This window comes from Adiantum capillus-veneris, chromosome 16, assembly GCF_014529385.1.
Source record: "Adiantum capillus-veneris isolate H3 chromosome 16, ASM1452938v2, whole genome shotgun sequence".
Classification (NCBI taxonomy): domain Eukaryota; kingdom Viridiplantae; phylum Streptophyta; class Polypodiopsida; order Polypodiales; family Pteridaceae; genus Adiantum; species Adiantum capillus-veneris.
Genome location: NC_140946.1, coordinates 16546191 through 16568017, shown reverse-complemented (window position 1 = coordinate 16568017; position 21827 = coordinate 16546191). Strand labels below are relative to the sequence as shown.

Here is a 21827-nt window from a genome sequence, read left to right as displayed (position 1 = left end):
GTCAAATTTAATTCTCGGACTTTCTTGCTTGTCTTCTAGAAAGTCATACTGGTTGGCTTTGTAAAAATTCTTCTTCTTTGCATAAAAGTTGCTCTCATCAGAGTCTAGACTGTTTGTAGACGAGTCCTTTGTAGAACTGTCACTCACTGTGCGAATTTAGACTTCTTTGGCTTTTTCTTTCCCTTTTTGAAGTGTTGTTTCTTGCTTCGCTTTTTGCCTTTTCGGTCTTCTTTGCTCGAGTCAGATGAGCTAGAAGAACTGTCAGAAGAAGAAGAATAAGAATTGGGTACTCCTTCAAATCGAACACACTTCTTCTGTTTCTTTGCTTTTTCAAAAGTCGTGTGACGGCCCAAATAGCCCGGGAAGTCAGCGCCTTTCTTCTGCTTTTTGCCATGCTTTTTAGCTTTGTTTTGCGTGTCACAAAGCTGAGCAATCCGTGCATCAACCACCTCTTCTAATTCCTTCTTTGAATATTTCTTGTGACCAGAAGGTTTCTTGAGAGCGGGTTTTGGGGGTGGTGTTGTGGTTTTCTGCCACTGCGCATGCACTTCCTGAAAAGAAGTCTCGCTCATATATTTTGCAAATTTTGGGTCCTTCGCAAAATTGAGCATCATCTTTGTTGCATCGCCGATCATTTGACGACGCTCCATCTCTCGACGCTCCGCCTGAGTAGGCCGATACGGGCCATACTTCTTGCCGGAATCTTCGTTGTGATCCCTTCCCGCATCTCTGGATGCAGAGGGAGTCGACTGATCCTTGCGTGAAGCCATAGGTGCCGTGGAAAAAAAAATTGGGATCGGATTTCCCGTAGAAGAGAAATTCGCCGTGCTCTGATACCATTGTAACAGACTTGGACACTCCAAGTCAAGAATCTACCACGATAACACCACATAACCACTTCAAAACAGTTCACAACTCACAATTTTATTTGACACAGGCCCGGTGGAGTTCCGTGCCTAGAGTTATTGGCCCCAAAGACAGGCGTTTTCGGTATTTCTTTTTGTATTAATCTGAGTTCAAAGTACAACAGTGCGGGTTGGCGCTCACACTCAAACTCTGCGTCTAGATGCTCTGAGTTGTAAGAGGCCTCCCCACTTATTTATAGATTACAAGGGGTGCTAAAAGCTGAGCCCAAAAGCTGAAAATCAAAAGCCTAAAAATAAAGCAAAGGCTCTTTCTCTCTCTTGCTTGTAAAAATAAAGCAAGTCCCAAAAAGCTATCCCTTTTTCACATAAAGCAGAAAAGCTCTCTTGTTTAATCCAATAAAGCAAAGAGGCTTTCTATATTAAAATAAAGCTCTCTCTCTCTCTCTCTCTCTCTCTCTCTCTCTCTCTCTCTCTCTCTCTCTCTCTCTCTCTCTCTCTCTCTCTCTCTCTGTGCTTTTCCCAGCGTAGAATAAAGCAAAAAGCCTAGCTGCTTTTTTCCGTGAAATGCGGGGATCCGTACAGCTCTGGCACGTGTCAGCCCGCCACGTCAGCAAATCAGGGTTAGGGTTAGGGCAAAATTAGGGTTTTCGATTTTAGGGTTAGGGCATACCCCTGGTGCCCTCGTACTCAATGCATGGTCATCACCAGAAGCGGAATGGATACTTTGCGTGAAGGTGATGAGACTGAAGGTGGAGAAGAATTCCCTACACCAGGAGGATTGTGTTGGGGTAAAGCCCCATGTGTCCGGTTAGGCTAGGCGTCCGCTCACTACACTTATTCTTTTATGCACATAATAGAATAAGAGGGCTCAGATATTCATAGTGAGTTTTTGATTAAACACAGGTTTCCTCTTCTTCTCTCTTCTCCATTGCTGCACACACCCACACGTTGTAGCTCGTGCACTTCAACTGGTATCAGAGCTCGAGGATTGAAGTGCACCATTGGAGCTTGGTAGAGAAGCAGGCGGGAAATAGAAAATATAATAAGAACTTCAATACGTTTTTGCATATGTGTTTCTATCTGTCAAATGGTGTCCGTTTAGGCCGAGTCCCTTCCCTCCTGACCGATTTTTTGTGCTCTTCAATTTTGCAGAAGAAAGTTTTCTTGGAATCCTCACCGATTTTGAGTTACTTCACTCAAACTGCATGCAGGTCATGTAGGACAGGCTACAGAGTTTTGCAGATCAGATTCTCCTGGTTAGAATCAACATTTCATGTCAATTCCCGATTATCTCGTTCGTTGTCGCGTGCTCTACAACTTTGCAGAATGAACTTTTTGCAAATTCCGCACGGTTTGGGAGTTATCTACTTCAGACAGTAGGGTGGTCTACTTTTGCAGGCTCTTCTGCATACCGGTCCTTTGCATTGCAGGAGCTTTTTCGCATGCATACAGAGACATACACTTGCAGATTGATATGCAGAGCATGTGTGCACATTGTGGTGATTTACAGTGCTTTTGTAGCTGATTTTCTACATCCGGAGAGCTCGGATTGAGCTTGGTCGTTCTCTTGTTTTGTGCATATATGGTTTGCTCTCAGTAAAGAGTGTGGGCTGAAAATTTCAGCAAATTTATGTGCATAAGTTGAGAATGTTTGGTGGATGTATGCACTCTTGTGAACTCTTAGGATTTGAGAGTGGATTCATCACAGGTTATGCGTGTTGACTCATGTGATGAGCCGATTTTGGAGAGAGTGATGCATGGATTTGCAGAGAGTTTTGCATGCATTTTTGGCATGATTGTGAGCTGATTTTTTAGCTGATTCGGATGTTGCACGTTTGGTGCATGCTTTGATGCTCGTTTGTATTGCATGTGGATGCACATGATGTGTGATTTTTGACAACAATATTCTCTGTTTTGGGCATATGTGGCTGATTTTCAGCTATTTTTGAGTATCAATTTGTGCCATACTTTGGCTTGTTTGCATCCAGGTTCTTGTTGGTAATTGCCTCGCTTGCAGAGTGTGGTTGATGCACTTTGTGTTTCGGATTATAGGATTGTTTTCCAGGTTCAGAGAGTTGAGACTTTGGGGTAGCTCATGTATGCCCGAGTGTAGATTTTGCGCATGATTTGCTCATGGTTTTGAGCATGTTTATGGGATGTATGGTTATTATGGTTAGATAGCCAGAATACTACGGAAACTTTGCTGGATTTTTTCGCAATTTTGTGTGTTTATGCACATGGTTTGCAGTCGCGTTTGATTGCATTTTGGCACTTAGTGGTTGTGCATTGTGAGTGTTTGCTCGCCAGATTATGTCATTTGATATGCGGTAATCTCTTCAGGAGGGAGATTGTTGATGATAGTTCATCGGTTACCGCATAGTGCTCTTGGATTAGAGCGGTTTTTTGGCATCATTTGAGCGGCTTTGCTCAATTGTCTCATTACATTGATCGCCATATTTTGTGACGGTTCTCTTGGACAGCTTATGTATAAATGTATGCTGTGTTTTGAGGTATATGAGTTAGCCAGGATTTGGCTATTGTTCGTTGATCGATTTGTGCTTGATCTTGTTCACAGGTTCGCCATGGATTTGGCAAGTACATCCATCGGTTACCGCATAGTGCTCTTGGATTAGAGTGGGTTTTTGGCATCATTTGAGTGGCTTTTCTCACTTGTCTCATTACATTGATCGCCATATTTTGTGACGGTTCTCTTGGACAGCTTATGCATAAATGAATGCTGTATTTTGACAGTGCTTGGTGTATGCAAGTACATCAAAGTTCATGCTTTTCCATACGACGTTTGATGGTTCAAACTTCGAGCATTGGAAAGTAGGTATGAATGATGCATTGACTCAGTTGGGCCAGGTGTTGCCACTACAGGGTATGGATGCTAGGCAAGAGTCTATGACTGACGATGGGTAGGAGGACTTGGACGAGCTTGCACATTCGACGATCATGTTACACCTTGGTGAGTTTGTCTATCGCATCGGTTTGGATGCATTTACAACTAAAGATTTATGGCAGAGATTGTGCAATGCTTTTGACACAGATGAATCTGTAGAGATGCCTGCAGTCAGAGGGCAATCTTGTAGACACAGAGATGTTGTGTGTTGCCATTGTGGTCATACAAGGCATGTACGTAGGTGTTGTTTTCGGCGGATGAGACAGCTCAGGAGACATCAAAGGAGAGATGCTATCACTTTGACTAATGTGGGAGCAGATGTAGCGTATGAGGCTACACATGACGGAGATGTCGATTTTGCTTCCATGTTTACTCCTAACTTTCTTATGTCGGTTTTTGATGACACATTACCTTCGCATTGGATACTAGATGCGAGTGCTAGATTTCACGTCACGTCGCGTCGTGAGTGGTTCAACACATATGCTAGTGGTATGCTTGGACATGTGCGTCTAGCTGATGGTTCAATGCATGATATAGTTGGTGCAGGAGATGTCAGACTATCATTGCCGAGTGGTACATCATACGTGTTGCGAGATGTATGCCATGTGCCAAGTTTGACACAGAGCTTGATCTCTGTGAGTCAGTTACGACACTGGATGCCAGATAGTGCTGGACAAGCACAGCTTCAGATTGCATCGCGGACATCTAGTCATAGCAAGAGGTGCTAGTGTTGGCACGATTCAAGCGATGCAAGTATTTCACGTTCGAGACGGCACAGTCTTCATGAGTACACAGCCATGCAGAGAGACAAGGCACGTGTCCTTTGCGGATTGTTTGCATGATGCTCCAATTGGTGAGCATGTTGAGCCAGTTGTGCAGACAGTTGTGCAGCAGGGCCTGTCATTCATGGATACGATGACGGATATGAATGGCTTGAGTACTAAGGATTTAGTCATGATTCAGTCATTTGTGGATATACTTAGGCTAGCGGTTGATGTGTGTGAGTTGGAGGTGGACTTGCTCTTGAGACACAGGGTTCAGGACAAACAAATGCTTTTGGTATGCATGTGATATGCGATGGACACAAGGATGGATTTTGGGGATCGGAGTTTGGGTGTCGGGATGATTGCCATGAGTGGAGTTCTGAGCAAGATTTGACTAAGATGGTCAGATTGGCAAAGATTGCTAGGATTGCATCACCATTCGGGAGTCTCATGTATGAGATATTGATCTCGAGACCCGAGATCGCATTTGCGGTAGGTGCATTTGTAGTGGGAGTAGTCATCCGTGCAATGGTTGATACTGGCTTTGAGCATAGGGGCACTTTGCAGCATATGGTGAGATACCTGCAGGATGTGTATGATGTTGATCCCTCTATACTTCCTCTTTAGTTTGAGCCGGATGCACACAAATAAAGTGCGCCAATGGGAGTGGGTGTTGGCTGAGGTCATACTTGATGATGACCTTGTCCAGGTTTTGTATGGTTTCCTTTTGTTTTCTCCCTCACGGCCACATTGGCCTTTACGAGGGAGGTTGTTGGGGTAAAGCCCCATGTGGTCGGTTAGGTTAGGTGCCCGCCCACTACACTTTTTATGTACATAATAGAGCAAGAGGGCTCACATATTCATACTGAGTTGTGTAGCGAGGAAAAGGTGTTGTGCTCTCTAGAGTGGTTGCTCCTCAATGCAATATGCATGAAACCGCACTCCAACAAAAAAAATATCACACATGAACATGACTTAAACACAAAAGTGGATTATGACTCGGGACACGATACGACTCAAAACACAACTGCAGACTCAACTCAATGGAACTCGAAAGCTCAAAGAATCGTACAACTCTGGCTGGCAGCACTCACAGCTTCAAGCTGAAGACTCAAGGTACAATGGTGGTGTTGAGGCTCCAATGTGCAGGGAGAGTGCCAATGGCGTGCAGAACTCTAAACTCGAGACTCGAGACTAAACGCGAAACCATACAAAGTGAATAATCGTATCCCAACGACTAGAACCAACCACACATTTGTATCTCCAAAAGACCAATGGCTAGCAGATATCCCAATCTAGCTAAGTCTATCTCCAACGTGAGGTGGTGGTGATCTGCCACGGTGTCCACCAGACCACTATCTGTAACACTTGCCACGTGTCACTGCCCAGGCGAGAGTCTGTCTTGTGTGAACTCAAGCCCAATTGCAACTAATTGCCTGTCATGTGCCAGTGACACCGTAGCCTTGCTACAGGTTGCCCGCCACAAGACCACTCATCGTCTTGGTGAGAGAGAAAACTGAAACTGGTAGAGAGTATTGAAACTAACATAAAATATTGAAAGTGGCAGGAAATCTGCAGTCAACCCGACTGACGACTGTGGAGAAGACATGATGAAATGTCCGTATTTGCAGAATATGATGAAGAAGTACGGCAACCTGCCATAGTGAGATAGGCTACATAGAAAGTAGAAACTTAAGAAGGCCAGAGTCTGCAGCAAAAGCCCAAACGGAGAGGGTATTTGAAATGTCACCAAAAGCTAGAAAGTCGTTTCAGTTGAAAACTGGCGTTGAAAAAATCTTCCAAATTTAGCTGGATTTCGTTGTGGCGACCCTCCAACTTGCGTGGAATTACCAGTTTCTTTTTTTCGTGATAAACTTCAGTAAAGCAAATGCTTGGGAACATTGGTGGGTAGGGATTGGGTAGGGGGTGTGGGTAGGGGCGAGAAGAGAGGTAGGAGGTGGGTAGGGGCGAGGTGGGTTGGGTAGGGGCGAGTGAGAGTGAGGGGGAGGGTAGGGGTGAGGAGGGGTAGGGTAAGGGCGAGTGGGTGAGGGAGGGTGGTGAGGGGTGAGAGGAGAGGGGGTGGGTAGGGGCGAGAGGGGGTGGGTAGGGACGCGTGAGAGTGAGGGGGAGGGTAGGAGCGAGGTGGTTTGGGTAGGGGCGAGTAGGGGGAGGGTAGGGGCGAGAGGGGGTGGGTAGGGGCGAGTGAGGGTGAGGGGGAGGGTAGGGGCGAGTGGGTGAGGGGGGGTGGGTAGGGGCAAGGAGGGGTTGGGTAGGGGTGAATGGGAGGGTAGGTGGTGGGGTGAGTAGGTGAGGTGAGTGAGAGTGAGGGGAGGCAAGGATGAGCTAGGGTGGTTAGCAAACAGTAAGAGCAAGAGCAAGAGCAACAACAATGGAGATCATAGCAGATACCACGGCTTGATTTGTCGTAATGGTAGACCCGACAACTACAACCAACATTGGCCAGAATATAAGTCCTAGAATGGGCTTGTAGAAAGGCTCGCTAGCTGGACATTGTAGAAGTAGAAGATAAGCCCCTTGACCAATATATGCTAGTGAGATCCATCCTTGCTGCCCTTTTCTTTGAAAATATCTGACTATCCAATAGGGATTGAATGCTCGAAGGATGCTATCATCATGCTTGAAGATGTTGATAATGCCAATGCCACCAATAAAGAAAAATCAGACAAGGATACAAGGGAAAAGAAGAACGCTGCCTTCTCACAGTTAAAGCGTAGTAGGCTAAAGAGAATTATTAGAGTGGCAGTAGAGATAAGGGCAACATATTCTTCATGTAACCGTCCTTTTGGAAGCTTTTTTGAAGGGAAGCTCATCATATGCACAGGAGAGCTTTGGTTTGGTGGGAGAGTCAAACACCGAGGAGGCTGAGGTGAAGGCTTGCATTGCCTCGATGACTGCCACACAGGCTACTAGCTCGGTTGGCACACATGCTACTGGCTCAGGGGGCTTTTTGGGTTCAATGACAGTAGAAACATTGGAGGAGAATGTATCTTTAGGCATAGATTGAATAGAGACCCCATAACAAGGCATAGACTTGGTAGCATCCAACCACTCTAGCAGATCTTCATCTGACCCGTCAAGTGGAGTAGGCTGTTCTTGTTCAGGGTTGGTTTCCATTGACAAAGAACTTTGCTACACTATGGGATCCATGCCTCCTCCTAGGCGAATGGGTTGCATTGAGGAGCCAGGAGTATGTATCCACATGGCATCGTTTCCCCAATCATGAAGCACTTTAGTTTGGCGCAGCCATGGTCTACCGATGAGCAAAGGAAATCCGCCCTCAACCTGGGGAAGATGAACCACAACAAAATCCAAGTTAAAGGTGAAGTCTTGTATCTGTAGAGGCACCTTGTCCACTATGCCCACTGGGTAGACTGTCCTCTGGTCGGCTAATGTAACTGTGAAGGGAGTAGGGCGGGTAGGGCTAGAGTAGATGCATATCCTCTGGTTGCACACAACATGATCATCAGATTTCTATCAGAACCCATCAGGAGCATTTTTACAGTGCATAGACCTATTTTTCCTATTTTTGACATATTTCACTTATTATTTTTAAGTGACTTTTGTTGGAAAGTAGGTAGGGCAATTTTGCTAAGTTTGTATATAAGAAAACCTAGAGTTAGCACTTTAGAGGCAGCAGGAGCACTCGCTCAACAGGCAACTTCTCAGCAGGACCCCTAGAGGCCTAGCGTTTTTGCATCACTGCAGAAGGCTGGCGTTTTTGGACTAGATTAGCCAACGTTTTTGCTCTTGCGGATTTCTGGCGATAGCAGACCAAGCAGACTCCCCAGCGTTAGCAGATTCTCCACAGCAAGACCATTTTCAGCCCTAGCGTTTTTGCATCTGCAAGGCACTTCTGCGTTTTTGCAGATCTTCGCGACGGAATCCCCACAAGCATCAGCGTTTTCAGTTTTCAGCAATCAGACTCCACAGTAGAACCCCCGAACCTCGCAGATCTCACCTTCCCGCAGCAGTTCCTATGCCGCACTGTCAGATCCCGCAAAGTTTGCAGTTTCAGTTTGGAAAACGCAGATTTCAGCATCTGCGTTTTCAGCGCGTCGTCGTCACATCGTCGCCATCGACATCGTCACTGACATAGAGTCAAAATTCAGTAGATAAAGATTTGCAGATTTCAGCCATTAGCGTTTTCAGATTTCAGCCCGTCTTGTCGTCGTCCTCATCGTCGTCGACATCGTCGGCAAGTCCAAGCATTGTAGAGATTTGTGCAATCATAAGTATACCGCTCTCGCCATAGAGAATGGGGCCTTTGGAGGAGGGTTTTGACAACATTCTAGTGTTGTATTCTTCTGTCTCTATCTCTCAGTCTCAGCACCTTCACGCACAGTGTCTGTTCACTTTGTTTGTGTCCATTGCACTCTCTCATTAAAGAACGGAAGGCTCTCCCTTCCGTAAGTAAAAGGAACCCTTGAGCACAGTTTGGAGCACTCATCTTGAGCAAAGTTCAACATTCATTCCACTGCACCTTACACATTTCATGGCCCAAAATAGCAGTTTCCTAAATTTTAGGAAATGCTTCCGTTGGGCTCCCACTGGTCATCTGACCATCTATCCTCATTGGGACCGCATCCAAAAGTGCAATGTGGCCCAACTGTCAGATACTTTCTGTTGGTAGTCCCAGCTTGACTTTATGCCTTTATTGAGTTCACTTCCTGGTATCCACCAACTTGCTAAGTGCGACGGGGGGACCTACATGATCTTGCTCTGAGCCTAGACATCCTCTTACTATACGAATTCCAATGCTGACCACTTCTCGTCTACGGGTGAAACTATCGTTCACATTGGCCATACAATGTTCGACCGTTTGCTACTTCAAAAAGAGGGTCTCAAAAATAAAACAAAAATCATTGGAAAGAAACCAACAACTAAGGTTAGCAGTTGCCACGTCCTCGTGACATAGTTAATAGCTGCCACGTCCTCGTGCCATACCCCCTCTTGAAATCCCAAACGTCCTCGATTGCATACCATAAATACACGCCAATGATGATTTTCTGTTGTTAGCACTCTTTTATCATTGCATGTATCCGCAAGAAAGGTCGTAACACATAGATACAAATGACTTAATGAGACCTTCATACTTTTGTCATTTCCATCCATTACATTAAATTCATATGTACATTTGATGTGCTAGCTCTATCATTACCCCTCCTTTGCACATGTTGGGTTGGGGCATAAGTAGGTTGTAACCCAAAGGCTTCAAGGTAAAGTTGCAATACATTTGGTGACTCTGACAATTCATGCTTTTCCATCCACTTTGCATCCATAGGCGGATATTTCTTGAACTTCACCAAATAACGTCTTGCAACTTGTCCTTTAACTTTTTTGTCCTTATGTGCCAAAACTTGCTCAGGTACCAGGATCTCATCAAGTTCCTCAGCTTCTGGCTGATCCTCATCTGGCATATCTTCTTGCACATCACCCACGAAGGGTCTTAGAAGACTCACGTGAAACGCCTTATGAATCTTCCACGCATCAGGCAATTTCAGCCTGTAAGCCACATCGTTGATCTTGTCAAGCACTTGAAAAGGCCCATAGTAACACATGCTGAGCTTAGGAAACAGCCGTTCCTTGCCCTTCATCTTCTCTAACCTTGCCTTTTCGAACCTTAACAGAATCCAATCACAAGGTGATAACAACAATTCACGACGGTGACGATCAGTAGCCTTTTTCATCTTTGCCGGAGTCTTCTCCAAGGCAACTTTAATCTTCTTATACATCTCATCCATGTTCTCAACATATCGATCTGCCTCAAAGATCTTGTTCTTTGTATGCAGAATGGGAGGAACCTTTTTGCCGCCTTCAACAATCTCAAAAGGTGCTTTGCCAGTAGATGAAAGCACCGTATTATTGTACGCATACTCAAGCATAGGCAAATATTGTTCCCACTTGCCCTTATTATCTGACACATAGCATTTCAGTAGATCTATGACAGTAGAATTAGCCTCTTCTGACTGTCCATCAGTTTGTGGATGAAACGAAGACTGAGAACTTGAGCGTAGTGCCCATGTTCTCAAACAATCCTCTGCAAAACAAATTGGTCATGCGAGGATCACGATCACTGATAATCGATTGTGGCATACCATGGTACTTAAACACATTGTACATGAACAAGCGTGCCATCTGATCAGATTTTATCTTCTTCCTGACAGGGATAAAATGGGCCTGCTTGCTGAACCTGCAGATAATGGTCCATATACCATCATTCCCTGTTGGCGTTCTTGGAAGATCAAAGATAAAGTCCATATCTATGCTTTCCCATGGCTTATTCAGAATTGGCAGTGGTTGTAACAACCCTGGTGCCTTTTGCCTGTCAAACTTGACCTTTTGGCAAATCATGCATGCTCTCACAAAGGCATCCACATCTCTCCTCAAGGTAGGCCAATAGAAGAATGTCTACCGCTTTATCTGTCGCATCAATACCACGATGCCCTGCATATGGTGGGACATGACTCTCTTTCATGACCTTATGTCGCAATGGCCTAGTGACACAAAGTCTGCCATGCATCATCATAAAACCATCTCTGAGGAGTTAGTGCTCATGATGTTGCTCCTCTTGCAACAGTTCAAAGATCCTTGCAAAATCTTGATCAGCAGTATCATGTCATCTAGCTGATGCTGATAAGGAATTAACAGCTGAAATTTGTGGCTTTCTTGATAACGCATCAGCCACAACATTCTTCTTGCCTTCCACATGCATAATCTGGAAGTGGAACATGGAAAGAATGATTGCCCATCGCATATGCTTTTCGGATAACTTTGACTGTGTCAAGAAGTATCGCAAGGTCTGATGATTTGTTTGGACAACAAAATCAGCACCTAAGAGGTAGTGCTTCCAGCTAGAAAGCGCATGAATCACGGCCAAGAGCTCTTTCTCATAGACTTGCATAGTCCTCTCTGGCCCTTGCAAAATTTGGCTTTCATAAGCTACTACCCGTCCATCTTGCATTAGCACTGGTCCGATGCTACTGCCACACGCGTCCAACTGGACCACAAAGGACTTCCTGAGATCTAGCAAAACAATAACTGGATTTGAAGTCAACTTTTCCTTTAAGAGACTAAAGGCTGAAATCTCTTTTTGGGTCCATCTGAAAGTGACCTCTTTCTTTTGCAAAGCGTGAAGAGGCGATGCTATCTCTGCAAAATTTCTGATAAACCTTTTATAGTAGGAACACAATCCCAAGAAGCTTCTGACATCGTGGACAGTCTTCAAGTCTGGCCATGTCTTGATAGATTCGACCTTTGCGGGATCCATTCTAACACCATCCTTTGAGACTATGTGGCCAAGAAAGTGGATCTCTTCGAGGAAGAATTCACTTTTCTTAGGATTGACAAGTAACCTGTGACTGCGCAGCTCTTCGAACACAATGGTCAAGTGACTCCTATGCTCCTCTTCATTCTTCGAATAGACTATCATGTCATCGAAGAACGTCCCTACAAACTGTGATGCGAGCGGAAAATCCGGTCAATCATTCTGTTGAACGTGGCAGGAGCATTTGTTAGCCCAAACGGCGTCACTAGAAACTCATAAAGACCAAATGTCGTTCTAAACGCAGGCTTGTGCACATCCCTTGGCCTTATACGAATCTGATGTTACCCACTCTTAAGGTCTATCCTGTTGAAAATTGCAGCACCCTCTAAACGATCGAGAATATCATCAAGTCGAGGAATAGGAAACCTATCCTTGATGGTATTCTTATTCAACACACGGTAATCAATACACATGTGTCATGAGCCATCCTTCTTCTGCACTAGGAGCACTGGGGAGCAAAAGGGTGAAGAACTGGGCTGAATCAGCCCCTTCTCTAATAACTCCTCAACCTGGCCCATAATCTCTTTTTGTTGCGCCGCGCTAACCCTGTAGGGAGGTCTTTTTGGTGGGCTACACCTTGGCACCAAATCTATCTAATGGTCCTCAGGTCTGTCTGGCGGCAATTCCGACGGCAATGAATAAGAAAAACAGTCACTAAACTTTTGCAAAAATGCTAACCTTTCTTTATCTAACATAGATAAATTTGACTGATCATTATCTGAGACATCACGTGCAAAAATCAAGTACACAGAAAGATGATTCTTTATTACAGAAGTGATAGCAAAGGCAGATATAATAGGGACTGACTCTCCTTTTAGCTTTACATCCAAAACATGAGTTTTTCCCCTATGCTGAAGGGTGATCGTCTTGCCGAAGACATCCAGCACGCCATGTACTATGAACATCCAGGGAATTCCAAGTAGCGCATTGCACCCTTCCAATGGCATGATATGAAATTCTTTTGTGTCCACGTATGACTGAATATGCAGACGTAGCTTTCCAATAATGGGAGTAACACACTTTGAGTGGACAGGACATGCCAACCTTGCCTCTGTTGTGTACCCCATCTCTTCAGCTCTGATGCCCAGCTTCATAGCTAACTTTGGTGAGATAAAGTTGGCTTTGGTACCTAGATCAAAGAAGATGAGTGCAGTTTGATCTCTAACTTTACCCCATGCCCTGCATAACTCATTGGCATCTGTACTGGGCCTATCACCCACCATGTCTGGCACCAAACCTGCCATGGGTTTATGCTTCTTGCCTTTCTGGTCTTGTTTATCATCTAAGTCAGCTGGTCTTTTTCTTTGTGGACAATGGGTAGCAAAGTGACCAGGCTGCTCGCATATAAAGCATTTGTTTTCAACCATTAGGACCGGCTAAATCCTCGTCTTTGGTGGCCTTTTCTGACCCTTGTGACGCTTCAGGAGCCGTTTTCACAAAGGGCTTCTTCGCTGAATTTTTCTTATGTTGTCCTCGTTTCTCATTGCTTGGAAACCCAATGCCCTCTCCTTTCAACAAGGCAAGACCAGTGTTAGCAACTTCCATAAGCTGAGTGAGGGTAGCCACTCTTTTCTTGGTACAATAATCACGAAGCCCTTTAGGCAATCCACAACAATACTTCTCTATCTGCTCTGTCAATGGCACAAATCTGTAGGAGGTCACCGAGAGTAACGCTTTACAAAACCTCCGATTATACTCCAGCAAGCTCTTGCATGAAGCTGAAGTAAGTTGGTGCCAATCTATCATGACGTCGGCTTAATGTCGTCCACCATGTAAGCGCATTGTTCTTTAAGAAAGTGGCAGCTTTCCTGACCTTAGAGGCCTCGGTAAAATTCCCTCCTGCATAAGCTGTATCAAACTGCTGGAGGAAAGTGAGAGCCTTTGCTTTATCCTCGAAGCCACTGAAAGTGTTGAACTTTACAGCTGCACCACCTTCTTTGTAAGCTTTCGGCTTCTCCAGTGTCCCCAAGTTGTTATAAGGAATGGTCTGCAACATGGGCACTGTAGTAGGCATGATCGGCACATTTTGGCTATTAACATTTTGTGTCAGAGGTGCCATATCTGGCTGTTGTCCAGAAAAACCAGCCATGCCAAAATGACCCTGTGGCACCCCAAACTGGCCCTGGTTGCATTGGAAACCTTGCTGCATGCCGGTACTACCATACATGAGGTTTGGCATCATGCCTTGCATACCCCCAAACACTGTTCCTGGCATGTACGATTGGCTTCCAGGTACATAACCAGCCATACTTTGCAACACTGATCCACCCCCGAAATACCCAGGATGTACCGTGGGTGGTGGAAAAACTGGGTGCATAGCCTAGTATCCAGTTCCCTGTCCATTCAAGACAGCATGCGGCTCTGAAAGGTGGCGGGCTGAACTGGCATAAGCTGTGGAATAGGCGTTCTAGCCGCCTGTTCAAGCATGGGAGGAACCTGTTTTTGAGCCCCTGACTCTGCAACATGCGAGTGTTCCCTATCCTGTTGAGTCGCATTAAGTACTTGGGCTTGAGCCTCAACAAGCTCCGTACGCGGTGTCGGTTGCCTATTTTGCTGTTGCACTTGTGGCGCTTGCAAGAACTCCATAAACCTTGGATTCTGCACTAGTTGCGAAAAGACATTCACCGCGGCAACTAACCGAGTCCTGAACGCATCATCCTCAAGTTGCCCAGTCATAAAGCCCTGTACTACTGGAGGGACATTCACATTAACAGGAGGTACAGACTGACGTGGCTGTGAGCTCTCGCCAATATAGGGATTTCCTGTTTGTCCTTTGAAGAGGAACCCTCTACCATAATGCCCTTCCCTTTGTCAGCCATAGTGTAATCCTGCGTTCGTATACTCTGTCTTCACCCAAAACAACCGAGGCTCACTTCTTGAGGAAAAAGTGATTGATGTCCCGGCAACAGAACCTTGAAATCGGCCCGTGGGGCGGTAGGCTTTGTCTTTACTTTAGACACACACATAGAGAACGTGGAAAGGAAACCTGTGACGACGGGAATTAACACTTAAGTACACACACGGCTCGGAATCTAGAATGCCCCGAGCAGACGACGACAACCTATAGGCCCCGAAATTGGTGTCCCTTTCGGTATTTCTTTATTCTTTGAGAGGGTAAATTACAAAGTAGAGTCCTGGGAATCCTTTACCTGTATCCCGCTAGATACTACCTGATTTGGCCAAATTTCGGCAGCATAACAGCCCCAAAACTTGCGCGAAACCAATTCCCGTGCTAGAACTCACTTCCATTGGCGTATACCCTTTGATTCCCCTGCCCAAAAACAGTAAATTCAGCACGCTGTATTCACTGGTTTTTGCCCTGTTTTCAGTCCCAAACAGTCCCCTAGCTGTCCTCTACCAGTGGGGCACGATTCCCAAGGGTTTTGGCGTCCATATGGCTGAAAAACAGTCAATTTACAGCACATAGACAGCGCTGAATTCACACCTGTACGGTGAGGTTATGACCTTCACCAATGCCTGCTTTGGAGTAGCAGCTAGCTATCCCTGTTCCTGCTCAAGGAGGCTCTTGCCTCAGCACAAAAGCATGAAACCACACAGCTGTACATCAGTCAAATGAAGAGCCCTCTTGTGGGGCATCACATAACTGCACGTAGGGGAGAGAGAGAGCAGTGTGTAGCGTGCAGGGCATCACTCCTAGCACCACACTGTACATGAGAGGGAAAGAAAGCACTCCATAGCTCTTAACCTGTGACCAAAAACCAAATGAGGCCTCTTCCCAGCTTAAAATTCAGCGCCCATTTTTCTGAATGGGGCAAGTGCATGAAAATCTGCCACTTGGCACAATTACAAGCTTTTGCCCGTTTCGGGGTTGCCGCCTAAAAATCTCCCGCATGGTTGCTTGGTTGACTTCGCGGCAGAGTTGTTAAATGTTCCCTTGTCTCATACCGAAGGTAATGACGCGAACACATTTCATGGCCCAAAATAGCAGTTCCCTAATTTTTAGAAAATGCTTCCGTTGGGCTCTCACTGGTCATCTGACCATCTATCCTCATTGGGAGTCGGGACCGCATCCAAAAGTGCAATGTGGCCCAACTGTCATATACTTTCTGTTGGTAGTCCCACCTTGACTTTATGCCTTTATTGAGTTCACTTCCTAGTATCCACCAACTTGCTAAGTGCGACGGGGGGACCTACATGATCTTGCTCTGAGCCTAGACATCCTCTTACTATACGAATTCCAGTGCCGACCACTTCCCGTCTGCGGGTGAAACTACCGTTCACATTGGCCATACAATGTCCGACCGTTTGCTACTTCAAAAAGAGGGTCTCAAAAATAAAACAAAATTCATTGGAAAGAAACCAACAACTAAGGTTAGCAGTTGCCACATCCTCGTGACATAGTTAATAGCTGCCACGTCCTCGTGACAATACGACTCAAAACACAACTGCAGACTCAACTCAATGGAACTTGACAAGCTCAAAGCACCGTACAACTCTGGCTGGCAACGCACATAGCTCCAAGCTCAAGTCTCAAGGTACAATGGGGGTCTCGAGGCTCCAATGTGCAGGGAGAGTGCCAGTGGCGTGCAAAATTCTAAACTCGGGACTCGAGACTAAACGCTAAACCATACAAAGTAGATAGTCGTATCCCTACCATTGGAACCAACCACACATTTGTATCTCCAAGAGCCACCAACAGTTAGTAGATATCTCAATCGAGCTAAGCCTATCTCCAACCTGAGGTGGTGGTGATCTGCCACGGTGTCCACTAGACCACTTTCCGTAACACTTGCCACATGTCACTGCCGAGACGAGAGTCCGTCTAGTGTGAACTCAAGCCCGATTGCAACTAACTGCCTGTCCTGTGCGAGTGACACTGTAGCCCTGCTACAAGTTGCTGCCCGTGCATCTAATTGCCTGTCCTGTGCCAGTGACATTGTAGCCCTGCTACAAGTTGTTGCCCCTGCAAACACAGGTCTCCTCTTCTTCTCTCTTCCACACACACACACACACACACACACACACACACACACACACACACACACACACCAGACTGTTTCCGGATCCTCCTCCATCCCCATCTACACCACGGATTGCACCAAATTCCATGATGAAGTCAATGATGGAGATGATGCTAGAGTAAAGATGCAAGTTTGTGGCAGACTAGAATTTATGATGGATGATGCAAAATAGGTGTTTTTCGTTGTCATCTACATTTTTTTGGGTGGTGTTACATAGACTACATTCTGCATATCTATAGTGCTGTTGAAACTTGAAGCAAGGTATTTAGATTCCTAGCGTTATGCAAAGTGAAAAACTTGAAAGGATAATTGCTGTTGCTTAATTTTTGCAGGTTGTTATTTTCTTTAGTGCACATGGGGTTCCTCGCACATATGTTGAGGAGGCTGGTGATCCTTATAAAGAGGAGATGGAGGAGTGTGTAAGGCTGGTGATGGCTGAGCTGAAAAAAAGAGGAATTAGCAATAACTATGCGCTTGCGTACCAGGTATAAAACTTTGTGTTTAACCAGTTTCATGCTAAACAAAAAGTTGTAGCAGATGTTTTCATGGGTTGAAGTTAAAGTTTATCTTCACTAATCACTTTCTAAAGATTTTATTGTTGGGTATCAAAACTTATTGATAGCTTCATTTTGAGAGCGATCTATGCTTAGTTAATCAATAATTCATCTATATTGATAAGGACTCGTAGGTTGTCTAGTTATCAGAACTTGTGTTTCAGCACCCCTTGATTGCAAACTGATCAGTTTATGCTCAGAGTACATTTTCATTTCTGTTACGTGTCGTTTTTTTCCCCTAAGGAGATGATGCTTCAGCCATATAGTTTTCTTGGTAAGTGTAATTATGTGTAATAGGGCACGGCACGTACACACATTTGGGATCTTTGTCAAAGTTTGAGTTTATGCCTTATTCACCTTTCAACTTTCCCAAGCTGTACACGATGTCAAGTTCTTCTGGTGCCAACCTTCTATCACATTGGTCCACCTGTCCAGCTGGGTCAACTGCCTGCTGTAGCTGAGAGGTGCAGCACTGTTTTCTACTTAACTTGCCGCTTCAAAGAGTTAAGATAGTTTATGCTTTAAATATGGTGCTTGGACGGACAGGGTTAGGATTTGGCTGGCTTGACGTAGACGAACTACTCATCATCGTTGAATTGTTAACTGTTTTCGACAAGACTGCTGTCAGTGGAGTCATAGCTTAGCAATGTGTGAATACTTGGGTTGAATTCTGAGTGGCACCAAGGTATTCCCTATTTAAAAACAGGTTGCTGCTCAAGATGCAGGAATCGAGTCCCTCCTTCGTGTTGCTCTGTAAGGACTGATGATTCATTGGGTCATATTTGTGTGTGTGTGCCTCGAAGCCCATAATACTTTAAAACCAATCTAGGGTTGTCTCCTATTACATAAGTATCTGGGACATTTTCTGTGTCACCAAAAGTAGTAATTGTGGGCACAATCTATATCTGTAAGGCCCATATTTGTGGATTGGGCAAGTTTTAACGTATTTTCTTCGTTCTCTGTTTTTCAGAGCAGGGTTGGACCTGTAGAGTGGCTTAAGCCTTACACAGATGACACCATCAAGGAGTTGGGCAAAATGGGGGTCAAGAGACTTTTGACAGTTCCCATCAGGTTGGTTTCTTGCAAAAAATGAAGCCTTTTTTGGTTAATTACAATGACCTTGTTTTAAGGTGGCCAAAAGTAAAGAAACTTTCAAACAGTTTCATAGGGAGAGATTTTGAGCAGGGACTTGGTATGACTTGAATAATATCACCAAAAGACGCAGCTTTAAAACTACTGAATTAAGTACATTGCAGAATGATAGCTGTTACACAAACTCTTGCTTTTTTGGCTTTTGCAGCTTTGTTAGCGAGCACATTGAGACATTGGAGGAGATTGATATGGAGTATCGGGAGCTTGCATATGCGTCTGGAATCGAAGAATGGGGCCGTGTGCCTGCACTAGGATGTGAAAACTCTTTTATAAATGACCTTGCAGATGCGGTAATCGAGGAACTACAGAAATTCAAAGCCATTGATGAACCCACTAAAATTCCTGTCTGGACCATCTCAAGAACACTGCAAGATTACTTTCTGCCCTATGGTGGGAGAGCTTGGATGGAATGGCTTTCTGGAGGCTATTAATGGCACTGACCATTGTCACTCTGCAGTGTGTCAACACTTAATATAGCTAGTGATACATATTGATAAATAGCCACTTGTATACATACTGTCAACACACAAATTCCAGTAGAAGCTTGGAGAATACTCAAGTTTCAACAATCTGCCTCCATAGTAGCTTCCAGCTAACGCACATGTCAACGCTTACCCACATGACAGTTTTTGTATAGTGTACCTCAGTTGCATTTTTTTGTAGTGTTAGAGAAATAAATCATATTCTTATTGAATACAAACACACCTGCCTTTGTGTATTTTTCAGAGGCTAAAATTACAATATTCCAGCTAGATTCCGAGCTTGCCTTGACGAAAGCTACATGTTTTTAGTGTAAAAACAGGCGCTTTCTGAAATTTTGACCTCAAAACTGTGAGTCTTAAGTGTGTCCTTTTCCTCTGTGCTTAGAAAAGATGATGTTGATGAGGCCGCCCCAAAATCCCCCTCCCCCCCCTTCCCTCACCCTCTCTTTTTTTATTCAGATCTTGTATCAGATTTACCATGATGTAACTCTTCGGTCATTTTGGGGCTTCAGAAGATGTTAATATAACATTTCATTTCATCTCCCTCCGTACCACACGCGATTACCCGAGCGGAACTAGCGGCCCCTCCGATAGAAATTGAAGCTCTTATCAGATCAGTGTCCTTTATGCATGGTTTGTGGGATACAAATAACTGCCGATATACTAGATTGGCCCTCGAATCCTCTCGACAATTGGCAATGAAAGGGGATACATCATGCTGGTATGCGCAACTGTCATCGTGGTTTCAGAGACATGGGTTCAGTATGGAAAGATTACCCCCCTTCCAATACTCACTTGAGGCTCCATCACTGGCAATTACACGAACGGAGATTAATAAAATCATCCGACAGGATCTTATACTGTTGGATACTAAGAGGACATGGGTAGACCCTACACAAGAACTGGGGACGAAGATGACCGACTACAAAAAAAACTTCCTACAACTATCTGAAGATGGATTTGTGATTCGCCCGAGTTACATGGATACCCACCTGTCTCATGGTTTGAGATGTGCTATTGGTCAGATTCGTACATCCTCACACCAGTTGGAAATTGAATTTGGCAGATTTAGGGGAATCCCACCTGAAAGTAGAATTTGCAAGTTATGCGGAATGGAGCCGGAGACAGAATTACACTACATATGCCACTGCACAGTATACTAAAAGATACGTGGATGTTTTCACTGCCTCTTTAAAGAAGGCTTTGGACCTCTAGATAGAATCATGCAATACCAAGATCAAAGATGCTTAGGCTTGTACCTATTGGAACTACATCGGCACAGGGATAATCTAATGAGAAGACAAAGAGCACTACAGCCTCAGAGGCAGATCACAGATTTCTTCAGATCGAGTGAAGTATGAGTGGAAGGGGAAGCAGGAGGCCAGCAATCAACACAAAGGAGTACCCACATTCATACCAAAGGCACCCTAATTGACAGAGCGATTGAGCTTAGGAAATCGAGACGACCAAGACCACGAGGCAGAAGCACACTTCATCGGAGGAGACTACAACAAAGGATTAAAAGCATTCTAGCCAGACACCCAGAATGCTCCTAAGAAGTTTATTTAATACTTTGTATTTAGTTTTTCACATTCACTTTCACACTGTTCACACCTAGTACTTTAGTACTAAGGTACCCAGACATTGTAACAGATTCACCACTTTGTATCAGTTTGGTCTCATAGGTCATTCTGGCCTTTTGAAGACGTTAATATAACATTTCATTTCATTTCATTTTCTCTCTCTCTCTCTCTCTCTCTCTCTCTCTCTCTCTCTCTCTCTCTCTCTCTCTTCAGAAGAGGCACCCTCATGGATAGGGCGATTGAGCTCGGGAGATCGAGACGACCACGACCGAGACACAGGAGCACACTACATCGACGGAGACTCCAGCAGAGGATCAGAGGCATTCTAGCACGACACCCAGATTGTCATTGAGGGCCTATTCTACATTTTCACATTTCACATTTCACACTTCATTTCAGTTTTCATTTTTACTTTCAGTACTTTTTGTACTTGTACTTCAGACATTGTATTAGATTCACCACTTTGTATCTGATGGTCTCATAGGTCATTTTGGCCTTTTGAAGATGTTAATATATCATTTCATTTTCTCTCTCTCTCTCTCTCTCTCTCTCTCTCTCTCTCTCTCTCTCTCGCTTTATGTGGATGACAATGTTCTCATTACCGACAAGTTACCAAAGGGGCCCTCTTTCTAGGCAACATCTTCGTAACTTACCCGAGGATATGCAACCCTCGAAAGGTTGCAGTGGATGTGCTCGTTTGTACAATTTCACCAGCTTTGCAATAAGCTATGGTTGTTTATGCTAGGTTGGCCCAATTGGGGGGGCTTCTAGATGTTTAAAATCACAAATGTCCACACGGTTATAGTTGCATGGCTTTGCTAGGAACATATTTCTACCTTTATTACTGCTCGAATATATCGGTGTCCAATAATTATGAGATACGTTGACTATTTTATATTCTTTTCAGAGAGGGCTTTGTGCCTCTATTGAGGTATATAGATTACATTGATCAAAGTTACACATGCAAATATAGGCTTTGTTATAAAGTTTGACACGCTCTGTCAAAGGACCCATTTAGAGGCAAGTGGCAGTTTTCTTCTTGAACAAAAGCTGTTCGTAGGACCATGGTTTATGGGACTCTCTTGCATAGAGCTACAAAGATTAGGAGATCTTGATGCCCTCGTCCCCCTTATTGAACATGCCATTGATATATTTCCCTTGTTGCATCCATGCCATTATTGAGAGAAATGATAGACA

The 21827-nt window shown here is 44.6% G+C and overlaps 1 protein-coding gene across 1 annotated transcript in view; it reads left to right on the top strand.

Moving 5' to 3' along the window:
* Nucleotides 1-19319, top strand: part of LOC147438622 (uncharacterized) — an 84696-nt gene extending 65377 nt beyond the window's left edge. The window contains exons 8-10 of the mRNA XM_086484669.1: nucleotides 17192-17344; nucleotides 18384-18484; nucleotides 18714-19319. Coding sequence (XP_086340795.1) covers nucleotides 17192-17344; nucleotides 18384-18484; nucleotides 18714-18996 — 537 coding nt within the window. The 3' untranslated portion in view covers nucleotides 18997-19319. The remainder of the gene's footprint in view (nucleotides 1-17191; nucleotides 17345-18383; nucleotides 18485-18713) is intronic.
* Nucleotides 19320-21827: the final 2508 nt, after the last annotated feature.